This window comes from Elephas maximus, chromosome 1 (genome assembly GCF_024166365.1).
Source record: "Elephas maximus indicus isolate mEleMax1 chromosome 1, mEleMax1 primary haplotype, whole genome shotgun sequence".
NCBI classification, from domain to species: domain Eukaryota; kingdom Metazoa; phylum Chordata; class Mammalia; order Proboscidea; family Elephantidae; genus Elephas; species Elephas maximus.
In genome coordinates this window covers 71,044,108-71,064,657 of record NC_064819.1, presented here as the reverse complement: position 1 = coordinate 71,064,657, position 20,550 = coordinate 71,044,108, and the positions used below count along the sequence as shown (strand labels likewise).

General features: G+C 38.3%; 1 protein-coding gene across 1 annotated transcript; it reads right to left on the bottom strand.

The window, feature by feature from the left end:
* Positions 1-462: 462 nt before the first annotated feature.
* On the bottom strand, positions 463-19,675 carry MRS2 (magnesium transporter MRS2). Its single transcript, XM_049884895.1, has 11 exons — positions 19,351-19,675; positions 17,328-17,401; positions 14,603-14,639; positions 12,918-13,030; positions 11,549-11,722; positions 8,678-8,808; positions 7,170-7,286; positions 6,257-6,409; positions 5,893-6,010; positions 3,893-4,006; positions 463-3,335 (listed from the first exon to the last, which is right to left on the bottom strand). The coding sequence occupies exons 1-11, from the start codon at positions 19,538-19,540 to the stop codon at positions 3,225-3,227; spliced, it is 1,332 nt and encodes a 443-aa protein (XP_049740852.1). The 5' UTR covers positions 19,541-19,675; the 3' UTR covers positions 463-3,224.
* Between the last annotated feature and the right edge of the window lie 875 nt (positions 19,676-20,550).

Here is a 20,550-nt window from a genome sequence, read left to right as displayed (position 1 = left end):
CTCTCAGATACTAAATCTTTCTATTAGATGGATGCATACTTTCATATTGCATATTTATTATTATGATTCACCAAATGATAGGGCCTGTGTGTGAACATATTTACCTGAGGATTTGTTTCTCAATGCCTGCACGTAACAGATAGCAAGTACCAGGTGGAGAAGGCTAAAACCTATATAGCTGAAAGCAAATTTTCACGTTTATAGGTTATTTAACCACAGCAACCTCACAGTCAAAAATCATATAAAACTGTACTTCTACTACTGAAGGTCAACTATATGGTGAACATGTAAAAACCAGGTGCAGAGAAAAATTAATATGTGATAGGCTAGTATATTATCCCAATATAAGTGGATTATAGGTTCATTCCATGAAGTGTTAACTATAGTTCTAAGCATTGATTCTGAAATGCTTAACAATAATTAAAATGGACTGCCCCGTAGGGTTAGGAACTCACACAACAGTTCAAGTCAAGCTTATCTTTATTTCAAGACATTAGAAGACATTTACATACTTGTACTTTTTGCCTTTCTACTATCTGTATGTAGTAGACCAGAATTGTTTTATGCCATTTGTATTATAGCCCTAAGAGACGAAATGTGATTTGAAGTGAGCTTGGGAACAGAATTCAGGTGTCTGGATTCCCTACTCTATGCACCACCCATTAGATGCCCTCTGTAGGTACAACTAAAGCAATGAAAATAAGCCCCGAAGTTCAATATTTTGAACATTAAGCGTAATTCCAGAAAATGAAAATCCAAAACCAAACCAAACTTGTTGCTGTCGAGTCAGTGCAACGCTGTAGGACAGAGTAAAACTACCCCTAGGTTTTCCAAGGCTGTAACCTTTATGGGAGCAGACTGACAGATCTTTCTCCGGTGCAGCTGCTGGGGAGTTTGAACAGCCGACCTTTCGGTTAGCAGCTGAGTTCTTAACCACTGCACCACCAGGGCTCCTTCCAGAAAATGAAACTACAATTTTTGGAACAACTCACCAAAAGAACTAGCTTTTTAATATGAAGCTGTTTAGTGATTATTTATCACAACTTATTTTTACCAAGAGTAGAGTAAGCATTAGTGACATCCTAAAACTGCATCTGTTCTGTGACATTTTTTAGAGGCCTTCCAAAGACAAAGATGTCAAGATTATCGTACCTTATCCTTGTACATGTTAAACAGGAGATACAATTGCTTGCTAATTCACATAACCAAATGTTTGTTACTCATCACCTTACTTTGGAATAATAATTAATGCACTCAGTCTATTTTAATTCAAAATTTAAAGCTACTGAACTTCATTTTTCTTTGGCATAGGCTCTGTTTTATTATTTAAGGGAGCTTTCATGCAAGAAGCACCTTGTAATTGCCAAGGCAGAGCTAGCTGACATTTGAAATCATACTTGACCTAACCGCCTTCAACAATCTTATTGTTAGTAAGTTCCCTTATAGACTTATGAGGTAGTCATATTATTTTACCTTACACTGATAAGATATGACATAAAGAAAAATTATTTCACCCAAGCTCATAAGCTCATAAACTAAGTCAGTAAGGAAATATGACTAAACAAGAATTACCAAAATTCTATTCTATGCCTGATCTTAGTCAAATCAAATTTTACCCTCTGGGCTGCCAATGTCTTCGCATGCCAGAAATGAAGTAATATTTATTACCTATTTTACAGTGATAAGACCAAAAACAGCATTAAAGTGCTCTGAAGTGTGTCAAAGAACAGTGTCCTGTGAAATCCAAGTCTTATCAAAGATATTTATGAAAACTGTCAGGTTCATAATGCTACAGGGTGCTGTATATTCACATTCCAACAAGCACACCATAAAGCCTGTTTCAGATGCACAGTGAGGGGCAATGTGGGCCACTCGGGGTTCTACGACAAGCCTAGCCTGTTCCGTGCCACTCTATCCTCAGCTTCCCTCTGATGGCTTCTCATAACGACACGTGCCGGTGGAGCAGCCTTACTTGTAATGTCATATTTTCTTTCAACTCAGCTACTGGAACAGCGTTTTTATTCCTTATCACCAAACTGCCTGAGCTTCCTCATCTGACATCATCTTAGGGTAATCGGGTACTTTCTTGACATCACGCTAGGTGTATATATATATATATGTATATATATTTTGTTACTGACATATTTGCAGTGCAAGAGCTTCCGTGAATTCTTGGTGACACTCTGGAACCTTGCACACATGCCACTTTTGGAGGCAAGTTTAATTGTAATGTTGTATTGTGTAACTGTGTTCAAAATTTTTTTTTACAAAGGCAGTATAGCAGCTTTCAGACTCACAAATATTAGCTATTTTTTAATATTCCAATTCTGATTGTGAAAGTTAAAAGGCATCACAACTGTAAAATTTACCTATCCTCTCGTTTTAGGAAGGCCATTTGTCAACTTTCGGGTGCAGGCATACAGCCTGACTGAGCTACATAAAATCTTCCTTTGTAGGGGGTGGGGTGGCACATCCATATGGTCTAAAACCCAGGCAATGAGCAGAACAGAAATACTTGCTTTCAACTTTACGTCCAAAGGCTTTAATTAAAGCCAAACAGAGAAAAATAGTTTCAGGGGTCCAGAAGTAAAATCTAGATCAACTGGAATCCATATAATGCTGCTAGTATTATTTTTTCCTTTTTATTCACCTTATAAAAAAAGAGGGCAAAGACACGAAAATATGGTTATGTCACGGTTTGATTGAAAGCACAAACTTCCACAGTCTGTTTTAAGGTTAATACACATCCCGTTAGCTTTCAGTCACCTGAGAGTAAGGAAATTCACACGAGCATGATTGGCTGTACTAAGAACTATGACTATCAGCTCTTATATTAATGGTTTGTCAAGTTTATAGGTTTCATCTGGCATGAAACTGCACTTTTCTTGATATGTATAAATTAAAGAAAATATATAAAATAGTCTGTTCTTGTGTTAATCTCTCCATACTTCACATATCTATAAAAATAGCTTCTTATGTTTGCAAGATATAGAGTCTTGTCCTTTTATAAAACAAGCGCTTTGCTGCTTTTCTCAGATTTCTGAAAATGCAATTAAGTTCTAGTGCTGTGACTTATCTGCCATGAGATTTTTTACCATCAGACATTATCATTTTAATATCAGTTTTTTTCCCCAAGTCTCTGACTCTATAAAATAAAATAATAAATGAATATCAGAAGTTTCTTGTGACTCCCATAAAAAAAATTCATTCTTGCATGGGTGTTCCTATCGGTTTGTTAGGATGTTCCCGCTTGATCCAACTCCATCCGGCCTGAGACTGGTTTTCACTTCCATCCTTCTATCTGCCTGAAGAGTCTTTTTAGGTAAAGAGGCCATCTAAATAAAGCAGGAAAATTAATTTTAGTTTGTGTCTTAAAAGAAAAGCCACTAGTAAATGGATGTACTGTGGAGTTACTAAATGAGGAAAGAACTGCACACCACAGATCAGTCCCTTAAGCATTTATTCAGTGGTGTAATCTCCAAGTACAAAGATAAGACAAATGAGCTAAGCTATGTGTCTTTTCTTAAGGAGAATTCTAATGTTTTCAGGCCTTCAATTTTGGTATGACAAAACCTTTTAACAGAATCACTAACATCTGTCTAAATGTATAATGCCTGTCAGTGTTCTACACAAAGTAAGTTATATTTCTAGCTTACTGTGTCAGGCACGTTGCTAAGTCCTTTATACATATTATCTCGTTTAGTTCTCTTGATAGCCCTGAGGCAGGTGGTACTGATTTAACTGACACATGAGGAAACTGAAGGGGGCCTGGAGAAATTAACTCTCTTACTCAGGGTCACATAGACTTTGAGGATTTGAACCTAGACTGTCTGACTTCAGAGCCCATGATCGCAATCCCTCTGCTATAGGCTATGAACCGTATCTTTCATACCACAGGAGGTAAAGGAGCTTCCAGATGTCGTCCAAGGAATGAAAGCAAACGCCTCCAGATTAGGCCACTTCCCATAAACATAATTCCTGTAATCAGCCAAAACATTCTATGGTCCTAAAATAGAAAATGTAGTTAATTTCAAGCACAAAAGGCTAGGTTCCTTAGAGATAAAATTTCCTGAATTATCATTACCTCAGAGTTTAAGAGAAACCTTCTGTAATTTGTACACACCTTCACTATAGAAAGTACAGGTATCTTAATAGTACCCAGAGGCCAAGACTCAAAAAACAAATCAGGAGGGAAACATGTTTTATAAGAGCTTAATATGTTTTAAATCACCTGTAAGTCTACTACCCAGACATAGCTAGGTTTATTTGCTTCCTTCCAATTTTTGTTCACATGCATACAAATTTTAATAGTCATATCTAGAGGACATGAAACTTATTTTTTTTGCTTATAGTCATCGTTTCCAAACTTGAGCTGAGGTGCCCTGTGACACTGTAGCACCCCGGGGTATTTTAAAATTTCCAGGGAAACACAGTGACACCTGTGGGACACCACAAGAACTACTACTATTAAGTTGTTTTGCCCCCAAAACCAAAAAATCAAACCTGTTGCCGAGGAGTCGATTCCAACTCATAGCGACCCTATAGGACAGAGGAAAACTGCCCCGTAGGGTTTCCAAGGAGCAGCTGGTGGATTCGAACTGCTGACCTCTTGGTTACCACCCGAGCTCTTAACCATGATGCCACCATGGTTTCCTGTTTTGCCCTAACTACTTCATAAAAGGAACTCTTTCATTATTTCTTTTGGCCTAAGGATGCTATGAAAATTTATTAAGACATTAAGGGCCTTTTGAATCAAGAGAGTTTTGAAACCTCTAAGTTATGTAAACATTTTTCCTCATAATAATTTTCTAAATTTTAATATTTTGCAGTGTAATGTTTTTAGTTAATGTGTTAACTTACAGAACCACAGAACTTAAATTTAAGCTTCCATAGGAAAGGAACCCTGTCTACAGCTATGCCACCAGGTGGTCTCCAACCTTTGCCTCCTTAGCTCTAGTGATTGAGAGTGGCTCACTTACCCCCAAGGTAGCCTGTGACTCAACTCATCAGCTATCACTGTTGGAAATTCCTTCCATATACTGTGCCTAAATCCGTCAAAATACATTAGGAAAAGAAGCACTAACATGAATTAACTGTTTTCTGTATGGTTAACACATTACCAATTACCCAAAAGATGGTCCTTATTAGGTAAAAATTCTGTTTAAATGAGTTTTAGCAGAACAAAACTCTAGCAGAACAGATCACTGCTGTTCTTCTCTGGGGATTGGCTCAGCAGTTCCCCATAAATCAAACGTCTGGGCATGCCAAAATGTGATGAACGTGAGGAATAGGCTCAGTCAGAGGCAAACAGAGCTCAAGATTTCATGTGCCATTAAACACACACAACACAGTGAGGCCTCTCAGACAGGGGTAAGAGTCTGAGTTGGAGATTTAAATGGTCCTCTGACTTGGCCTTGCCCTGCAGTATGTTCCTTCTCATCTGGTATTTGTTAGGTATTTTTCAAACTCTAGGTACCCTTTATCTCCTCCACTGTTTAGCCTACCAGCAGCATTTAGAAATAGCTTGTCTTTCATAGAACATTGTGATGTGGCACAGGTAAGAAAGCACTAACATCTGATGGAGACGTGCCGAAAGTACTCAGAAGCCAGCATGAAGGGGACATTTTGAGCAGCAAAATAATGATAGTAACAGATAGTAAATCATTGATTAAAATAAGAATCCATGAATCCACGCTGCTATAAATGGATAAAGGAATAAGCAGTGGGAAAGAAAGGAAAGCTCTTTTTTACAATACAATGCCAACTAGTAAGGGTAGCAGGAATGATGGAAGTAGAAATCATTCAGCAACCATCATAGTAATAATTGATTCAGGCAAGAACCATCAGTGGACACTAAAACAAACTTAAATCATTTAAATAATGCATCCTCACCTCTTCAAGAGAAGATTCCAAATTCATTCCAAAAGCAACTCCCATAAGTCCAAAGAGTGAAAGAGAGAAGGTTCCCATGGTCAACTGCAGGTTCAGCCTCATCATCACATTACGGTGGCTGCAGAGAAATACCTCACTCTGATCAGAAGGGCCCACTAACTACATACAGCCAATTGACTAATCTATTAACGACCAAATGGATCACATCCATACCATTAAAAAAAAACCAAAAAACATACTCCCATGTAGTGGTTACAGATGATAACGATGGTTTAATTTCTTTCAAAAATCACAGTTCCTTAAAGGCTTTACAATTAATAGTTTATAAAGAAAATATTTACTGAGTATTTTACATAATGCTCACCTGTCCAGATTGATGAAGATAATACTTTGTGAATCATCAATCAGTACCCTAAGCTCCCGAGCTGCATTGGAAAGATCGTCGGCTAATCGGTAGTAGTTTTCCAGTAGCAACTCCATCTCTTCTGCATGGTCAATTCCAGTGCTGCTCTTTTCACTTCAATTAGAAGAGGTAACAAAATTAGCCTGCCTCCAACATGTGCATTATATATTCAGGATAGACACACTTCCTGAGTTCGGGTATAGTATTCAGCCACCACTGAAAAACTAGTCTTTGTTTTTTCTATTGTTGTGACTGAGACCAATCTATGCGTGCTCTGTCAGCTGACCCTAACACTACAGATGGTCAAGGGCACCATTCCTATCCAAGAGTCTCACACAAACACACACTCCCAGGTACAGAAAATCCAGATGTGTGAAAGCCAACAAATTAGTGCAAATCCAAAACCATTATCGAGAAAACCAAAAATTAAAAGGAAACATAAAGAGCATTTCCTTTCCAAGGTATAAATATGATGTCATTTTCAGATACAAAATGTTTTGAGTGACGTCTATACATATTTTCCTCCCTTATACACCCTACCCTGTTGAGGGGGAGAAGGGACAACAAAGTACTCTATAAAAGATATTTATATCATAAAGCATATTTAAGAGCCAGATTGGCCTCAATGAAGCACTCGAGTTACTGTGTTCATGTTTCTGTTGCAAAATCTACCTGCTGACATGGAAAGTTATATAGCAGTTTTTACCTTATTTCCTTATTAGAATATAAATAACCAATTTTACAAAATCCTTAGGAAAAAAAGTTCCCATATTCTCTAGTCCAGAAAGATATGCTCTTTCTGAAAAATCATCCCAAAGAAGAAACGACAGAAGGCTGACTTACCCTAAGGAAAGAAGTATGGCCATATACTTACAAGACCTGTGGGTCACTCCACTTTGTCAGACAGAGCTCTTCCAGCAGCTCCTCCTCATCCAAGATCTCCAAAATGGACTCTTTGAAAATTTTAATGTCTGTTTCTAATTCTGATAGGCTATACGAGTAGTGGTATAGAACTGGTCAGTGCCATAAACTTATATAAACATTTCATTATAAGAATAGTGCCTTTTTAAGGTATCTTATCGAGCAGACCATTTATGTATGCATGGTAAAAACAGACTTGTTAAAAAAAACATTTCAACATTTACTGTGAAGATTCAGAATAAATCCCCAAACCAAAAAGAAATTAAGCAGTAAAATTAATCAATGATCTAAGTTTCGGCATATACTACTATATCTCAGAAACACACAATCACTATGAATCTAAGATTCTTTTTGGTTAGGGAATTTATTTTTAATAAATAGGGCATTGATAATCTAAGGACAGAGTATTCACTCTGAACTGAGGGAAACACCCCAACATTTTTGGATAAGGTATTACTGATTCATGAATCTTAACTGTTAACTCTTTAAAAAATTTTTTTAAAGTGTTAACTTAAAAAAAAAATTATTTTATTTTTTGGTGTTGAAAATATACATGGCAGAACATACACCAACTTAACAATTTCTACATATACAATTCAGTGACACTGATTACATCCTTCAAGTTGTGCAACCATTCTCACCCTCCTTTTTCCGAGTTGTTCTTTCCCCGTTATCCTAAACTCACTCCCCCCTAAGCTTCCTATCTAACCTTTTGAGTTGCTGTTCTCAATTTGATCTCATATAAATAGTTCTTTAATTAAGCTAAGGGATTGCTTGGTTTAAAGACTTCAGGGGATATTTTTGGTTTAAGGTTTAAAAATTAAGGTTTAAGGGCAAAGTTTTGGGGGTAAACTATTTACTCTTAAAGAAGATTTTAGGGGCCACAAATCCTGAGAGCATGTTCATTAAATTATGATGTAAATGTAATTAAAATATTACTCTTAAATTCTGGAATTCATTATTAGAAAAAAGAACATGGATCCTAGATGGATAGAAAACTGCATTTGAACTCAGATCTGCCATTTATTAGCTATATAAGTTTAGGAAATTTACCTACCCAACCTTCTAAACCTGTTATCTCATCTGCAAAATGAGGACAATACCAACTGCCAAATATTTAAAAGAGCCTCAGAATGTTTTATGCACCCTTTGATAGTTTATGTATGATATGAACGATAGTTTATGTAGTGGTTCAAGTTCCCACTTAGGCTATTTTCCATCTTTAGAAGCTATGAAACAGAAAATTCTAACAATAATGAAAACCAAAGAAGGCAATGAAGCCACTAAGAGTAGATCAAAAAGTAAAAATTGTCATTAAAATTAGCAAGACTAGCTAGTATTTCATCACACTAATTTTTTTTTTATCAGAATTTATGCTAAACATTTCAGTGTTAGTACTGAGAAAGAAGTTTAAAGATATTCTGCCACTTACTCCCAAATAGGTCAATCGCCCATATTTACCTTTTGCCATTTTGCAGTAAGACGTGAAGTTTGCTTCTGTCTATGGAAGAATGTTTGGGATCTACTAAGGCTTCCAACGTCTCCAGGATCACTGGCTGCAAAATGCTAAGTTTCCCCTGAAGGGTGTTGATCTAGATAACAACATGACCTTTCATAAGAATTAAAACAATCCTTTTAGAATACTCAGGGTCAGTGAGTCCTCTGATTACAAATAAAAATCTATAATAGCTAGAAATGCTGGTGACATTTCACAACACTGTCACTGCCAGAATGCTTATTCCAGACTATTCCAAAACTAGACCTCCTGACTTGAAAAGACAGCCCGCACATATGTTGTCACTTAGGCTCAGGTTTGGCTGACAGGGAATTAATATCTCAAACATATCTTCCTCAACAGACACTTACTATGAAAGGTATGGGGAATGGATCAACTTTATGTTTGGTAAACAATACCCATGCTCTTTGTAAAAAGAATACAGGTCACAATTTCTATGGATAAAGCTCTTTTGAAAACCAAATCATAACTTGGACTTAAAAAAAATACAACACATTGGTATAAAGTCAACGTGTGCTTCTCATTTACGTTACTACAGACATGGCTGATACTCCGCGGGTACGCACTACTGTGGCTATACCGGTACTAGCTGCCATTGAGTCGATTCTGACCTATGGTGATCCCACGTATGTGAGCGTAGAACTGTGCTCCATAGGGTTTTCAATGGCAGATTTTTCAGAAGCAGATCACCAGGCTTTTCTTCTGAGGTACCTCTGGGTGGACTTGAACCCCTAACCTTTTGGTTAGCAGCTGAGCACGAACTTTTTGTGCCACCTAGGGACTCCAGTATAGCTATACTAGTTGTTAAAATATTCAGACACATTGTTAGCAAACAACATAATGGCAACAGAATAAGGTAGCGAAAGTAATTGATGATAAAAAAATTCTAGCATATATTGTTTATCTCAGAAACATACGATTACTATAAATCTACGATCTTTTGCTTGTTTTTGGTTTGGAGATTAATGTGCAAAGTCAGGGTGCCTGCTTCAGACATGCTATTATCTATTTCAGGTATCAAGGAGTTGCTTCCAGGTTCAAAAGCCCTTGGTGCGGAGGGATGCTGGACAGCCAAAGTGAGGCAGGCCTAATTTTTTAGTATCCAAAATACCAAACCCCCTGCCCAGCAAGGTTCGGACTCAGGTAGCAACTGGGTAGGCTGCCAAGGGTCATGAATATAGACAGGTGTTTGTGTGGGGCATACCTGTTCATTGTATGTAATGTCCAGCAGGTGGGCTTGAGGAACTTTATCTGAAAACTTATCCCTTGTAGGGGGTGGCTGTCCTTGCTTATTGTATAGTGACTGTACAGAATGAAATCTTCCCAGGACCCCATTTAATGGCAAAAAGACTGCATCCCAGCAGATAGCCTAAATTTCCTCTATTCTCCCTATGGCTAATTTCTAGGCAGGAGCTCCATGCCAGCCCAGCCCCTCTCTCCATGTTTATCTGCTCCCTTACTCAAAGTTCTGCCTAACAGCATGAGCTCCTGGGAGCTTAACCAGTATATCATTAACCATTGTGCACCTTCTTTTCTTTCCTTCTTCTGCTTTTGCCTTGCTTTGTACCTGGGCTCCAATTATTCACCATCTCATTGGCTGGTACTAGCTGGTGCTGTCACTTAATTAACCTGAGCAGGATTATACTGTCATCTCTTATTCCTCAGTAGAACAGGGCAGACCAAGGAAAGGGTACTAGGTTACCCAAACCCACCCACGTCGTGCCCTCTGGCTACTTCTAGCACCGATTCTTGCATGCAGCCAGCTCCTGACTAGTGGGAGGAAGAAAAGATACGGAAAGGCTTGTGGGGGCTAGGAAAGGAGTGAGCAACCCTTACTCAGGGACTGACAGGATCCCCAGACACCAGTAACTACCAATTTAATGAAGAGTCATTAGAAGAACGGTATCATTCTCTATGTCAAATCCTGTCACAAACAGAGGCATTATTTAGCTGCCTCAGACAAGAGATCATACTAATAAATCAAAGATTCATTCGGAAAGTATTAGAATAACGTGATGAATGACTTGTGCTATAATATTTACCATGTGTAAGTAGTTTTATAATACATATACAATTGACACTTTCGAATTGTCGTGTTGGCGAAAGAATGAAACAATCTGTCTTGGAAGAAGTACAACCAGAAGGCTCCTTGGAAGTAAGGATGGTGAGACTATGTCTCACATACTTTGGACACGTTATTAGGAGAGATCAGTCCTTGGAGAAGGACATCACGCTTGGGAAAGTAGAGGGCCAGCAAAAAAAAAGAAGACCTTCAAAAAGATGGACTGACACAGTGGCTGCAACAATGAGCTCAAGCACAACGACTGTGAGGACGGCACAGGACCGAGCAGTGTTCCGCTCTGTTGTACACAGGGTCAGTATGAGTCTGAACCAACTCAATGGCACCTAACAATGACAACAACATACAATTTAGAGACTGAAATGGAATACATTAGAAATTTTTGATTTATAATTTACATCATATTTTGGTTGTTAAGTATTTTCAGTATCATCCATCAACACAGTTTATTAAAACTGTACGAAGAGTAGCCAACTTGAAATGTGCTTCACTGAATGCCACAATGTGACTCATAAAAGGCTCCACACACTATACCTGCAGTCCTTAGTTCTACTTGGCTGGGCCATAAAGTTTAAGAATTAAGTACATTCTCATTCAAAATCCTTGAAGATGTTTTTATTTGGGGAGAAGATGTGGCCAGGGAAAGTGTCACTGTAACCATACCAACTTGTCTTCCTACTCAACAGCATTTTAAAGCCAGAACAAACTCAAGAAGCTAAATAAAAAACAAGCTTACCCAATATTGCAGTAGTGCTTCTATAGCTCTAAACTCGAAAGGTAAAGGGTACGTGACAAGCTGACCCTCTCCAGCCAACTGTGAAGGAAGTTCCCGGAACAGCCATTGCTCTAAATTGAAATTACGGTAATCTAATATAAGAAGGCACTCTGGTGTTATCACAGCTTTCAAATACTGTAAAAACAAACAAATAAAATGTCTATATATACATACACACATAAAGTATATATGCAAGTTGTAGAGCTGTAGGAAAAAAATGATATTCATAAAATAGAGTTTAACAGTTCACCAATTTTAGATTAAGCCTAAACCAAATCACTGTAGAAGTCACTGTTCATTTCAAAAACACCAAGGCATGTATTTTTTAAACGAAGGAAACCTAAAATATATGTAACTCTTAAAATCTCTAACTCACTCTCAGTAGAATTTGAATCATGTACAAAAATTATGTATTAAGACTTCCGAGGTAGTCATGAGAAAAACAGGGAATAAAGAGGCATGATAAAGTCCTCTTAAATCACGCATTGAGTAGACTTTCAGAAAAGATTTAGTTTAATCATAATTAGTTACTCAAATGTAAAAAATTCTCCTTAAATTATCACCAAAATCTATTAAGCTAAATTGAAATTGTAAAGATAAAACATAGTCTCAAATGCTTAGAACAGTATGAAATTAGAAATCATCTGAAAGAGAAAGATTGGTATCTTTATGCTATTAGAGTAGATAAGAGCTGCTTGTGGCTGCTATATTGAACATTTTTATACAGAAAAGCTGACTTTTTGAAGAAAGCAAATCCCGTGCCCTCTGCAGGGCCAAAACTGTTGAGCCTCTGACTCTTTATCTACCTTAGCCCAATGAAAAAACTGATGTTCATAGTAACTCTGAGTCTGGTGTGCTCTGAGTTGGCAGAAGATACAGTATATTTTAAGAAGGTTACCCCAAAGTAAAAATTTAAATTAAGGTTATAAAATTTAAAGGATATTGCAGGCTATTTGGAAAACCAGGATATAGTCTTGAGCCCAAGATTATGCTATAATTAGACAGTAACTGTATACAATTAAAAATGTTGTATCTACTATAAACAAGGATTTTTTTTTCTTCCTATTATTTCAGAAACTATAGAGACTAAGGTGAATATTACTGAAGTAATGAGCAGTGTTCTATGCCCGCTGACTTTTGGGATGAGCACGCATATACAATGCATATAAAGTAAGTTCTACTCTTCCTAATATATTAAATTGTAAGATATCCTATGTTTCATGCAGGCATTTTTATTTCAAAACACTTTTAACCTAGCTACTCAACAAGATAGTAGGCAATTTTTCTAAGACTATGGTGGAAGAAATGTCAATGAAATAAAAAAAATTACCTCCATTCTCATGATAATCCTATTGTTTCTGGTTGTGATGCTCATTACGTGCTGAAATCGTAAATCTCTGGCTTGAAGACCCAATTCTTGGTACAATTCAATTTTTTTCCTTTCTATGAAAGAAATATTTTCAATACAAAGTATACTATAAGAGCTTAGATTTTTAGGTCTGAGCACACACCAAGTTAGTTTTCTATTACAAATTTCAAAAGCTAATATAAGCCTTTTGATACCTTATAATACTTATTTTTACCTCAAAACCATACTCAGGCTAAAACTGGTCAAACTCTCATTATTCCCTGCTCCAATTATCCATACTTCATAAAGTTTCTCTGTACTTAGAGGCCCCATAACCAAAAACCCATTGCTGTCAAGTCGATTTCGACTCATAGTGACCCTATAGGACAGAGCAGAACTGCCCCACAGAGTTTCCAAGGAGCGCCTGGTGGATCTGAACCGCCAACCTTTTGGTGTGCAGCCGCAGCACTTAACCACTATGCCACCGGCGTTTCTAGAAGCCCCACAGGGACCAAATATCCTCTGCAAGTCTTACAGACATAATAAAAACCACACCTATGTATCACCAGAATTCATATTATCAATTTCTAACTCTATAAATAGGCTTTGTTGAATACGAATTTTACAACCCATATTTTCTATTTTTTGTCACTACATCATCTTTAGTATTTTAGATCTGTGAACAGGTAAATTCAATGCTCTCTGCTTTAGAACTCATACAAAATGAGAAAATAAATTCAGTTCTTTATACTACATTTTCCTACCTGAAATTCAAGAAATGATACTTGTTAGTCTCTGTACCTGTAGTGTCAAATCACACCTATGAAAGTGTCTTCTGAAGGGGATACTGAGCAAAAAAGCACACAAACTATTCCACTAGGATCTCAGCAATGGCAGAAACAGGATGATGGGGCTGGGGGTGGGTGGTGAGTGAAGGGGAGAGCTGAAACTTGTTTCTGAAGTCAGGCAGCAAAAAAAAAAAAAAAGACTAGTTTCACTTTTAAAAATCACTGTCCATGGAGTACAATCAATGGCAGAGTTCCATCTACAGCCATCCAGTGTCCCATCCCTCCGGGTCTTTCGGTCACCCATCGCCACTGCAACGTCAGTGATGTTATATGATTAAACATGGTACGGGAAGAGAATAAATAATACAAGGAGAGGGCAGCCTCTGCTTTCTAAAATACTCGTTTAACATCCTGTTAGAGCTAAAGAAGGAGCCCTGGCGGTGCAATGGTTAACAGCTTAGCTGCTAACCCAAAGGTCGGTGGTTCAAACCCACCAGCTGCTTCACGGAAGAAAGATGTGGCAGTCAGTCCACTGCTATAAAGATTTATAGCCTTGGAAATCCTGTGAGGCAGTTCTACTCTGTCCTATTGGGTTCGCTATGAGTTGGAATTGACTCCATGACAGTGACTTTTGGTTTCTTAGAGCAAAAGTGGCTCCTCCCAGAAAAAAACAATTCTGGGAGAATAAGCACAGTCCAGGTATTACCAGTTTCAATTAGGATACATGGACAAATGCTGAAAGGAAAAAAATCTCCTTCAATACACCCATATACTCACAGAATATTCTACTTAAAACACTGTAACTTCTTGATTTCCATCAGATTCACTCATTCACTGATTTTTTTTTAAAACAGTGATTTAGAAAATAAAGATACTCACCAAAAGAAGTAACATTTCCCTCTTTGTCAAATTTTGTCTGAAAAGAGATAATAAACACAAAATATTATTTCTACCAACTTGGTATGCAATTTATATTATGAGTAATATCAAAATATTGAAATGCAGGTATAAACCATAACTGCCCTTCTCTAGCTTAAATCCAATGATGAATCAAGGGTTAAAAAGCCCTTTTTCCTTTGTTAAGGACAAATCTGACCTTGGGTTAACTTTCTACCTTGGCTTTGCCTAGAAATCTGACAAAGAATCAGTTGTCTTACTAGGCAACAGTGCTTATGGTAAAAATGACTACTGAGTGGTGGACTGCATTGGACTGGGAAGAGCTATGAACACATCACACAGCTTTGACCTTTCCTGAGCGTGGTGGCTACTGTAACAAACAGCCCATGTTCCTGTACCTCTGAGACAGTTATAAGAGATATTGGCACTATGAGCCATGGGGGATCTCACACCCACTTTTGAGGATCTTGTCTCCTTGTATCTGCTGTCACTTGGGGGGTTAGAGAAGCCCCTGGACTAGGGTAAGGGCTTCTGCTGAAAAGAAAAGCTCTGATGCTGCCCTGCCATGCTTCTTATCCTTTACCCTTCTGAGCAGACTAGGGTGAAGTGTGTGAACCTACATGCCTAGTTAAGGCTAAGAAGTCTCTGTGGTAGGTGCTGCAGAATCAATAAAGGTTTACAGAAGAGGCTTCTACTGACAGTTTCAAGAGAGGACACAATGCAGAAAATGCACCTATTTCATGTAAAGTAGAAGGAACAGGTTTCTGTAATGCTTGCCCACAGTCAAGCTGGAGAATGTCCAAGTAATATTTCATGAATCACTATGTACTAGCCTGTACTACTTACTATTACGTGTGCATTTTGAGAAAGACACACTTCAGAAAAATAGTTGGAGGTAAAATACAGATCCTGGGTTATTACCACGGAAACATATGCAGCCCATAAAAACCCACAATATATTATCTTAGCTTGCTTCTTGTGAAGATAAGCGCAACATGAATATATAATGAGGACCATAAAACATAAGCATTAAAGGGAAATTTATATAAAAGGATGCCTTATATTTTGTGTAATACAGACTAGCTTTTCTCCTTAAATGTACTTCACAAATATGTACCTCTGCTCTAAAACATCTGAAAATACAGATAAGTAAAATAAAACTAGTTCAATGACAAATCTTAGAAAAAATCCTGCTAATGTTTTATAGAATGCTCTCCCAGACCTTCCCCTAAAAATCACATTCGTGTTATATACAATTCTTCGCCGTCTCTCACTTCCAACTTAACGACATATGCTGGATATTTCTGCATCTCAACAGTCATCTACATTTTTTTCTAATATTTAAAAAAAATAAAGTCATACAAGTCCTTATTTTCTAAAATGTTTACTCTGTAACCAGCTCACTTTCTAAACTCTGATTATTTCTAACAGCATCGACTGATTCTTAAGCGTTCTTAGGAGACAATTATTTCACCTGCAAAGAACCTTATTTCAACATTTATCATCTGATTTTGTTTAATTAACAAAATTTTTGTTTAATTAACTGGCTAACTCTTCCAGAACAACACTGAATAACAGTGATAACTTTTACATGTAATTCTGGGAGCCATCTTGTCCTGTACGGTTTATAAAGAAAAGTTCTTATGATAATAAACCTAAATGATAATAATGATAACGCCTAATATATACTGAATACCTACTATGCGCAGGTGCTACACTAAGTTTTACATATATGAGCTAATTTAATCCTCATAACATTTCTGTGAATTAGGTACTATTATTCCCAATTTGGAGCCCTGGTGGTGCAGTGGTTAAGTGTTCAGCTGCTAATCAAAAGGTCGGTAGTTCAAATCTACCAGTCACTCTCTGGAAACCCTATGGGGCAGTTCTACTTTGTCTTGTAGGGTCACTATGAGTTGGAATCAATTTGACGGCAATGAGATTCCTAATTTACAGATAAGAAAACTAAGGCACAAATATATTAACTTCTCCAAATCCATCCAGTTAATAGCAACAGGTAAAGTTGGGACGTGAATTTAGGATGTCTGGCTTAGAGGATGCACATCTTTTTTTTTTAATCTAAGTTTTTTAAAATTAAAATCCTACAAAAAAGTTGCAAGATTACAACATAACTTTCACCCAGAGACACCTTTTGTTAACGTTTTGCCCCATGACCTTATTTCTCTCTAAATATATATAAAAATATATATATATATACACATATGCATATTACATATTATTTTTATTTATTTTTCTAAATCATTTCAAGGAAAGTTTTAGAGATCATGACCCTTCAAAGCATACACTCTTAATTACTACACCGTGCTGCGTCTAAGATGTATCTCCATATTATCTTGCATAGCACAGATTCAAGCCCCGCAAAAGCTAACAGACTTCAAGGACTTCTAAACAGATTCACGGGGAAATCTTCAGTGCTCAAGCATGAACGGCAGGATTTCAAATGGAATGATCTGCTCTAGTATTAAAAGAAGAGCTCCACCTCTGTTAACAAAGTTTTAAGAGGTCTGTTAAGCAAAGCTAATTGGTACTCAGCATACCGGCTAAGCACAGCACAAAGAAATCACATAAGTATGATTCATTATAAAACACAAAACAAGTAACATCTTGGCTAACAGTCCAACTTGGTAACTTGATAAGTACGGTGAGTACTTTGTATAAAGTTATCAAACGTACTATATGTACTCACCACAGTAAACACTGGGGCTACGCTGGCTAAAGTGGCTTGAGCGACATCAGACGTTCTAAACCGGTGCACTTCACCTGAAGAATAAATTGGAGAATTCTCTGTGATCATACAATCAGTTTTTCACATACAGCTAAGACACAACACTCATAGTATGTGAAGCCCTTCAGACTAACTTACCATTTGTTTGAACTTTTTCTCTACAGGAAAAAGAAGCACTAGTTAATTTTAGTATTTGTAGGTGATTATATTAGATTTGGCAGGGAATAATTTTTAAAAGTAATTGCTTAAGTGAGGCATTAGAATTTCGTGAACTCCAACCATCCTTTTCCCTAATTATTATTGATACTGTCGGAGTCGGATAAGCAATTATATAACACAATGTTACGAGATTTAAAGCAAACGTCCAGTCTTTTTTTGCATAATTTAAGAAGGTTCTTTGTGCGTATTGGTAGATACTTTAGACAACATCTGTCCCAAGTACCACATGATCTCTTAGCATTCCAATATCAGGATTATTTGACTGACCTATGAATTATGAAGCCTACAGATTTTTTTTTTTTTGTATCTCATATATACTTTATAGTGAATACTTACAATATACCCCACTGAACTGGAATGAAGACGACTGTTTATTTGAAAATAAGTTTATTAAAAATGTGTGATTAGATTGAATTGAAGTGGTTTCTGAAGTACCAAAACCAAAAAACCAAACCCATGGCCATCGAGTTGATTCTGACTCATTGCAACCCTACTGGACTGAGAACTGCCCCACAAGATCTCCAAAAAGCGGCTGGTGGATTTGAACTGCCGACCCGTTGGTTCCCAGTAGTAGCTCTTAAGCACTACGCCATCTTTGAAGTACAGTCAAGTAAATTTAAGAACTAAGGACACTGTTCAAAATACTACACATAAGACAAATGCAAAAGGTGTAAAAATATCACCAATTACTTTATGACTCTAATGTAATTATGCTGACTTCAGAAAACTGCAGGTATATTGTCATTTATAGTATTCCCTCTAACTATATACATTTAATGACTCATGTATTTGTTAATATCTGAGGGTGGTTGTTTCCCTTCTACAAAATACAAACTATGTTATAAAGGCCAGTTGGATAAAGGTGAAAAGCAGAGCAATAAACCAGCATATGCTAACAAGTCACAAGTTTGAAAAAGTGTCACAGAATCGAGATGCTGTTCTAAAAGGCTGCCCCAGTAGATGGTCCGAACCTGGGCTCCCAAGCATTACCAACGGAAAGACCATGGGATGTAACTCAACTTGGAAAGATTCTCCCAAGTGTGAAGAGAGAGGCAGGAAACTTTTTGAGAGTACAATTGACAAAACGTACTTGAGGACACTGCAGTATTTTTGAGAAAGGCATACATTTCAATACCTTTAGTTTCTGAGCAATATTTGCCCCACATTCTCATATTTGTGAAGATGTTAACTATCCCTGCTTCATAATTAGGTAAAAAAAAAAAAATAAACAGCAGTACTCATATTACTCATAGCTTTTTTCACTCAGATCCCTCTGGTTATTTCGTTTTACAGCATTTGAAACTAATCAGATCTTTCTCAGGAGCAACCATGAAGGCCCAAAATGCTTCAGCCTCACTTGCAGGTGCGTTCCCACCCCCACCCCAGATTCCTAACCAACTGGACAATTGTATCAACACGTCTATAAAGAACAGATAAAAGAGAAGAAGAGAAATTAATACTTGCAAAAAAAATATTCCAGGTAGCTAAAGTCAATTTTGGCGTCAGAACTATCATGCTGAGTAGAGTGAAATCAAATACTTCACGAGAGCACTGAAACTGGGTGATAAGCGAGGAACGGTGCGCAAGCGGTCTGTAAACCTAACGGCAGAATACAGGGATCTGTACGATTCCTATTATCCTCACAAGATGCGCCGCAATAGGAGGAGAAGGGAGAGGGCAGGCAGCCGGGCTGGACGGTCAGTGCGGGGACCTGAAGTCACCCCAAACCGGCGGCCCAGGGCTGCGGGGCGGGGAGGGACGGTACCTGCAACGCGGAGCCGGCAGGGCACGCACAGTGGTGCGGCTCGGCTCCTTTGGAGCAGTTCGGCTGCGCGGCCGCACGCGACAACCGGGTGAGCCACAAGGGTCGGGCCCAAGGCCAGAGCACACAGGGTCCGGCGGGGCAGCCCCGCCGCGCGCGGCAGGAGCCGGGTCAGGACTCGCAAACATTCCATGGCGCTGGAGCGAGGAGGAGGCAGCAGCCAGACCCCAAGAGCTCATCCCTGACGTTAGGACTCGGTCGGCACCGGTGGGCGCCCAAGCCGCCGCCACTGCGTACCCGTCATGCTCCGGGAGCGCCGCTCCGCCTTGTTCGCCCCGCGCATGCTCGGAAGGTGCCTGGGAGCGCGTCTCTAGTTCCGTGGCCAATAGGAGTTTGCGTGGTGAACGTGTACCTGTTCTTTAAGAAGTGGAGGTGGCACATGTTTCCCTGAGCGAGGCGAGCTGTCGCACCCAGGTTCTTGGGCTCTAGTAGTGTAAAGTATCACTTATTTCTCTTAACTTTTAGGGTTGCCGGCGAGTCGATTCCCACTCATGGCGACCCCATCCATGTAATAGCTAAATGTGAAAAAATAGCCAACATGTGTATAATGTTTTGCAGTTTTTGGAGTGTTTTCACACGTATGATGACATTTACAATTTGGAAGTGAGAAAGTTACGACCATTCCCAACTAATTTAATTTATATTTAAATTGAACTTACCAAAAACTAATTATGTATAGAGTGATTATTAAACTTTTGAGAGTGAAGAATGTGGAACATACACAAACGGCAGTTAATCAAATCTAAGATAACATTTCAAGGTATTATTTTATGTAAGGAGAATCCTGGTGGGTGGCACAGTGGTTAAGTGCTGGGCTGCTGACCTAAAGGTTAGTGGTTCGAACCCACCAGCCCCTGGGGGGAGAAAGATGTAGCTGTCTGCTTCTGTACAGCTCTATAACCTTAGAAACCCTATGGGGCGATTCTACTCTGCCCTATAGGGTCACTATGAGTCGGCATCAACTTGCGGGCAACAGTTTTTTTTTTTTTAATGGGTATTATGTACCACGGAAACCCTGGTGGTGTAGTGGTTAAGTGCTACGGCTGCTAACCAAAGGGCCGGCAGTTCAAATCCGCCAGGCGCTCTTTGGAAACTCTATGGGGCAGTTCTACTCTGTCCTATAGGGTCGCTGTGAGTCGTAAT

Coding starts and splice junctions, on each gene's coding strand:
- MRS2 (XM_049884895.1), bottom strand. CDS start 19,540: ATGGAATGTTTGCGAGTCCTGACCCGGCTCCTGCCGCGCGCGGCGGGG. Junction 14,640..17,327: donor TAGCCCCAGTGTTTACTGTG/GTGAGTACATAT, acceptor ATCTCTTTTCAG/ACAAAATTTGACAAAGAGGG. Junction 11,723..12,917: donor GGATTATCATGAGAATGGAG/GTAATTTTTTTT, acceptor TTGTTTTTACAG/TATTTGAAAGCTGTGATAAC.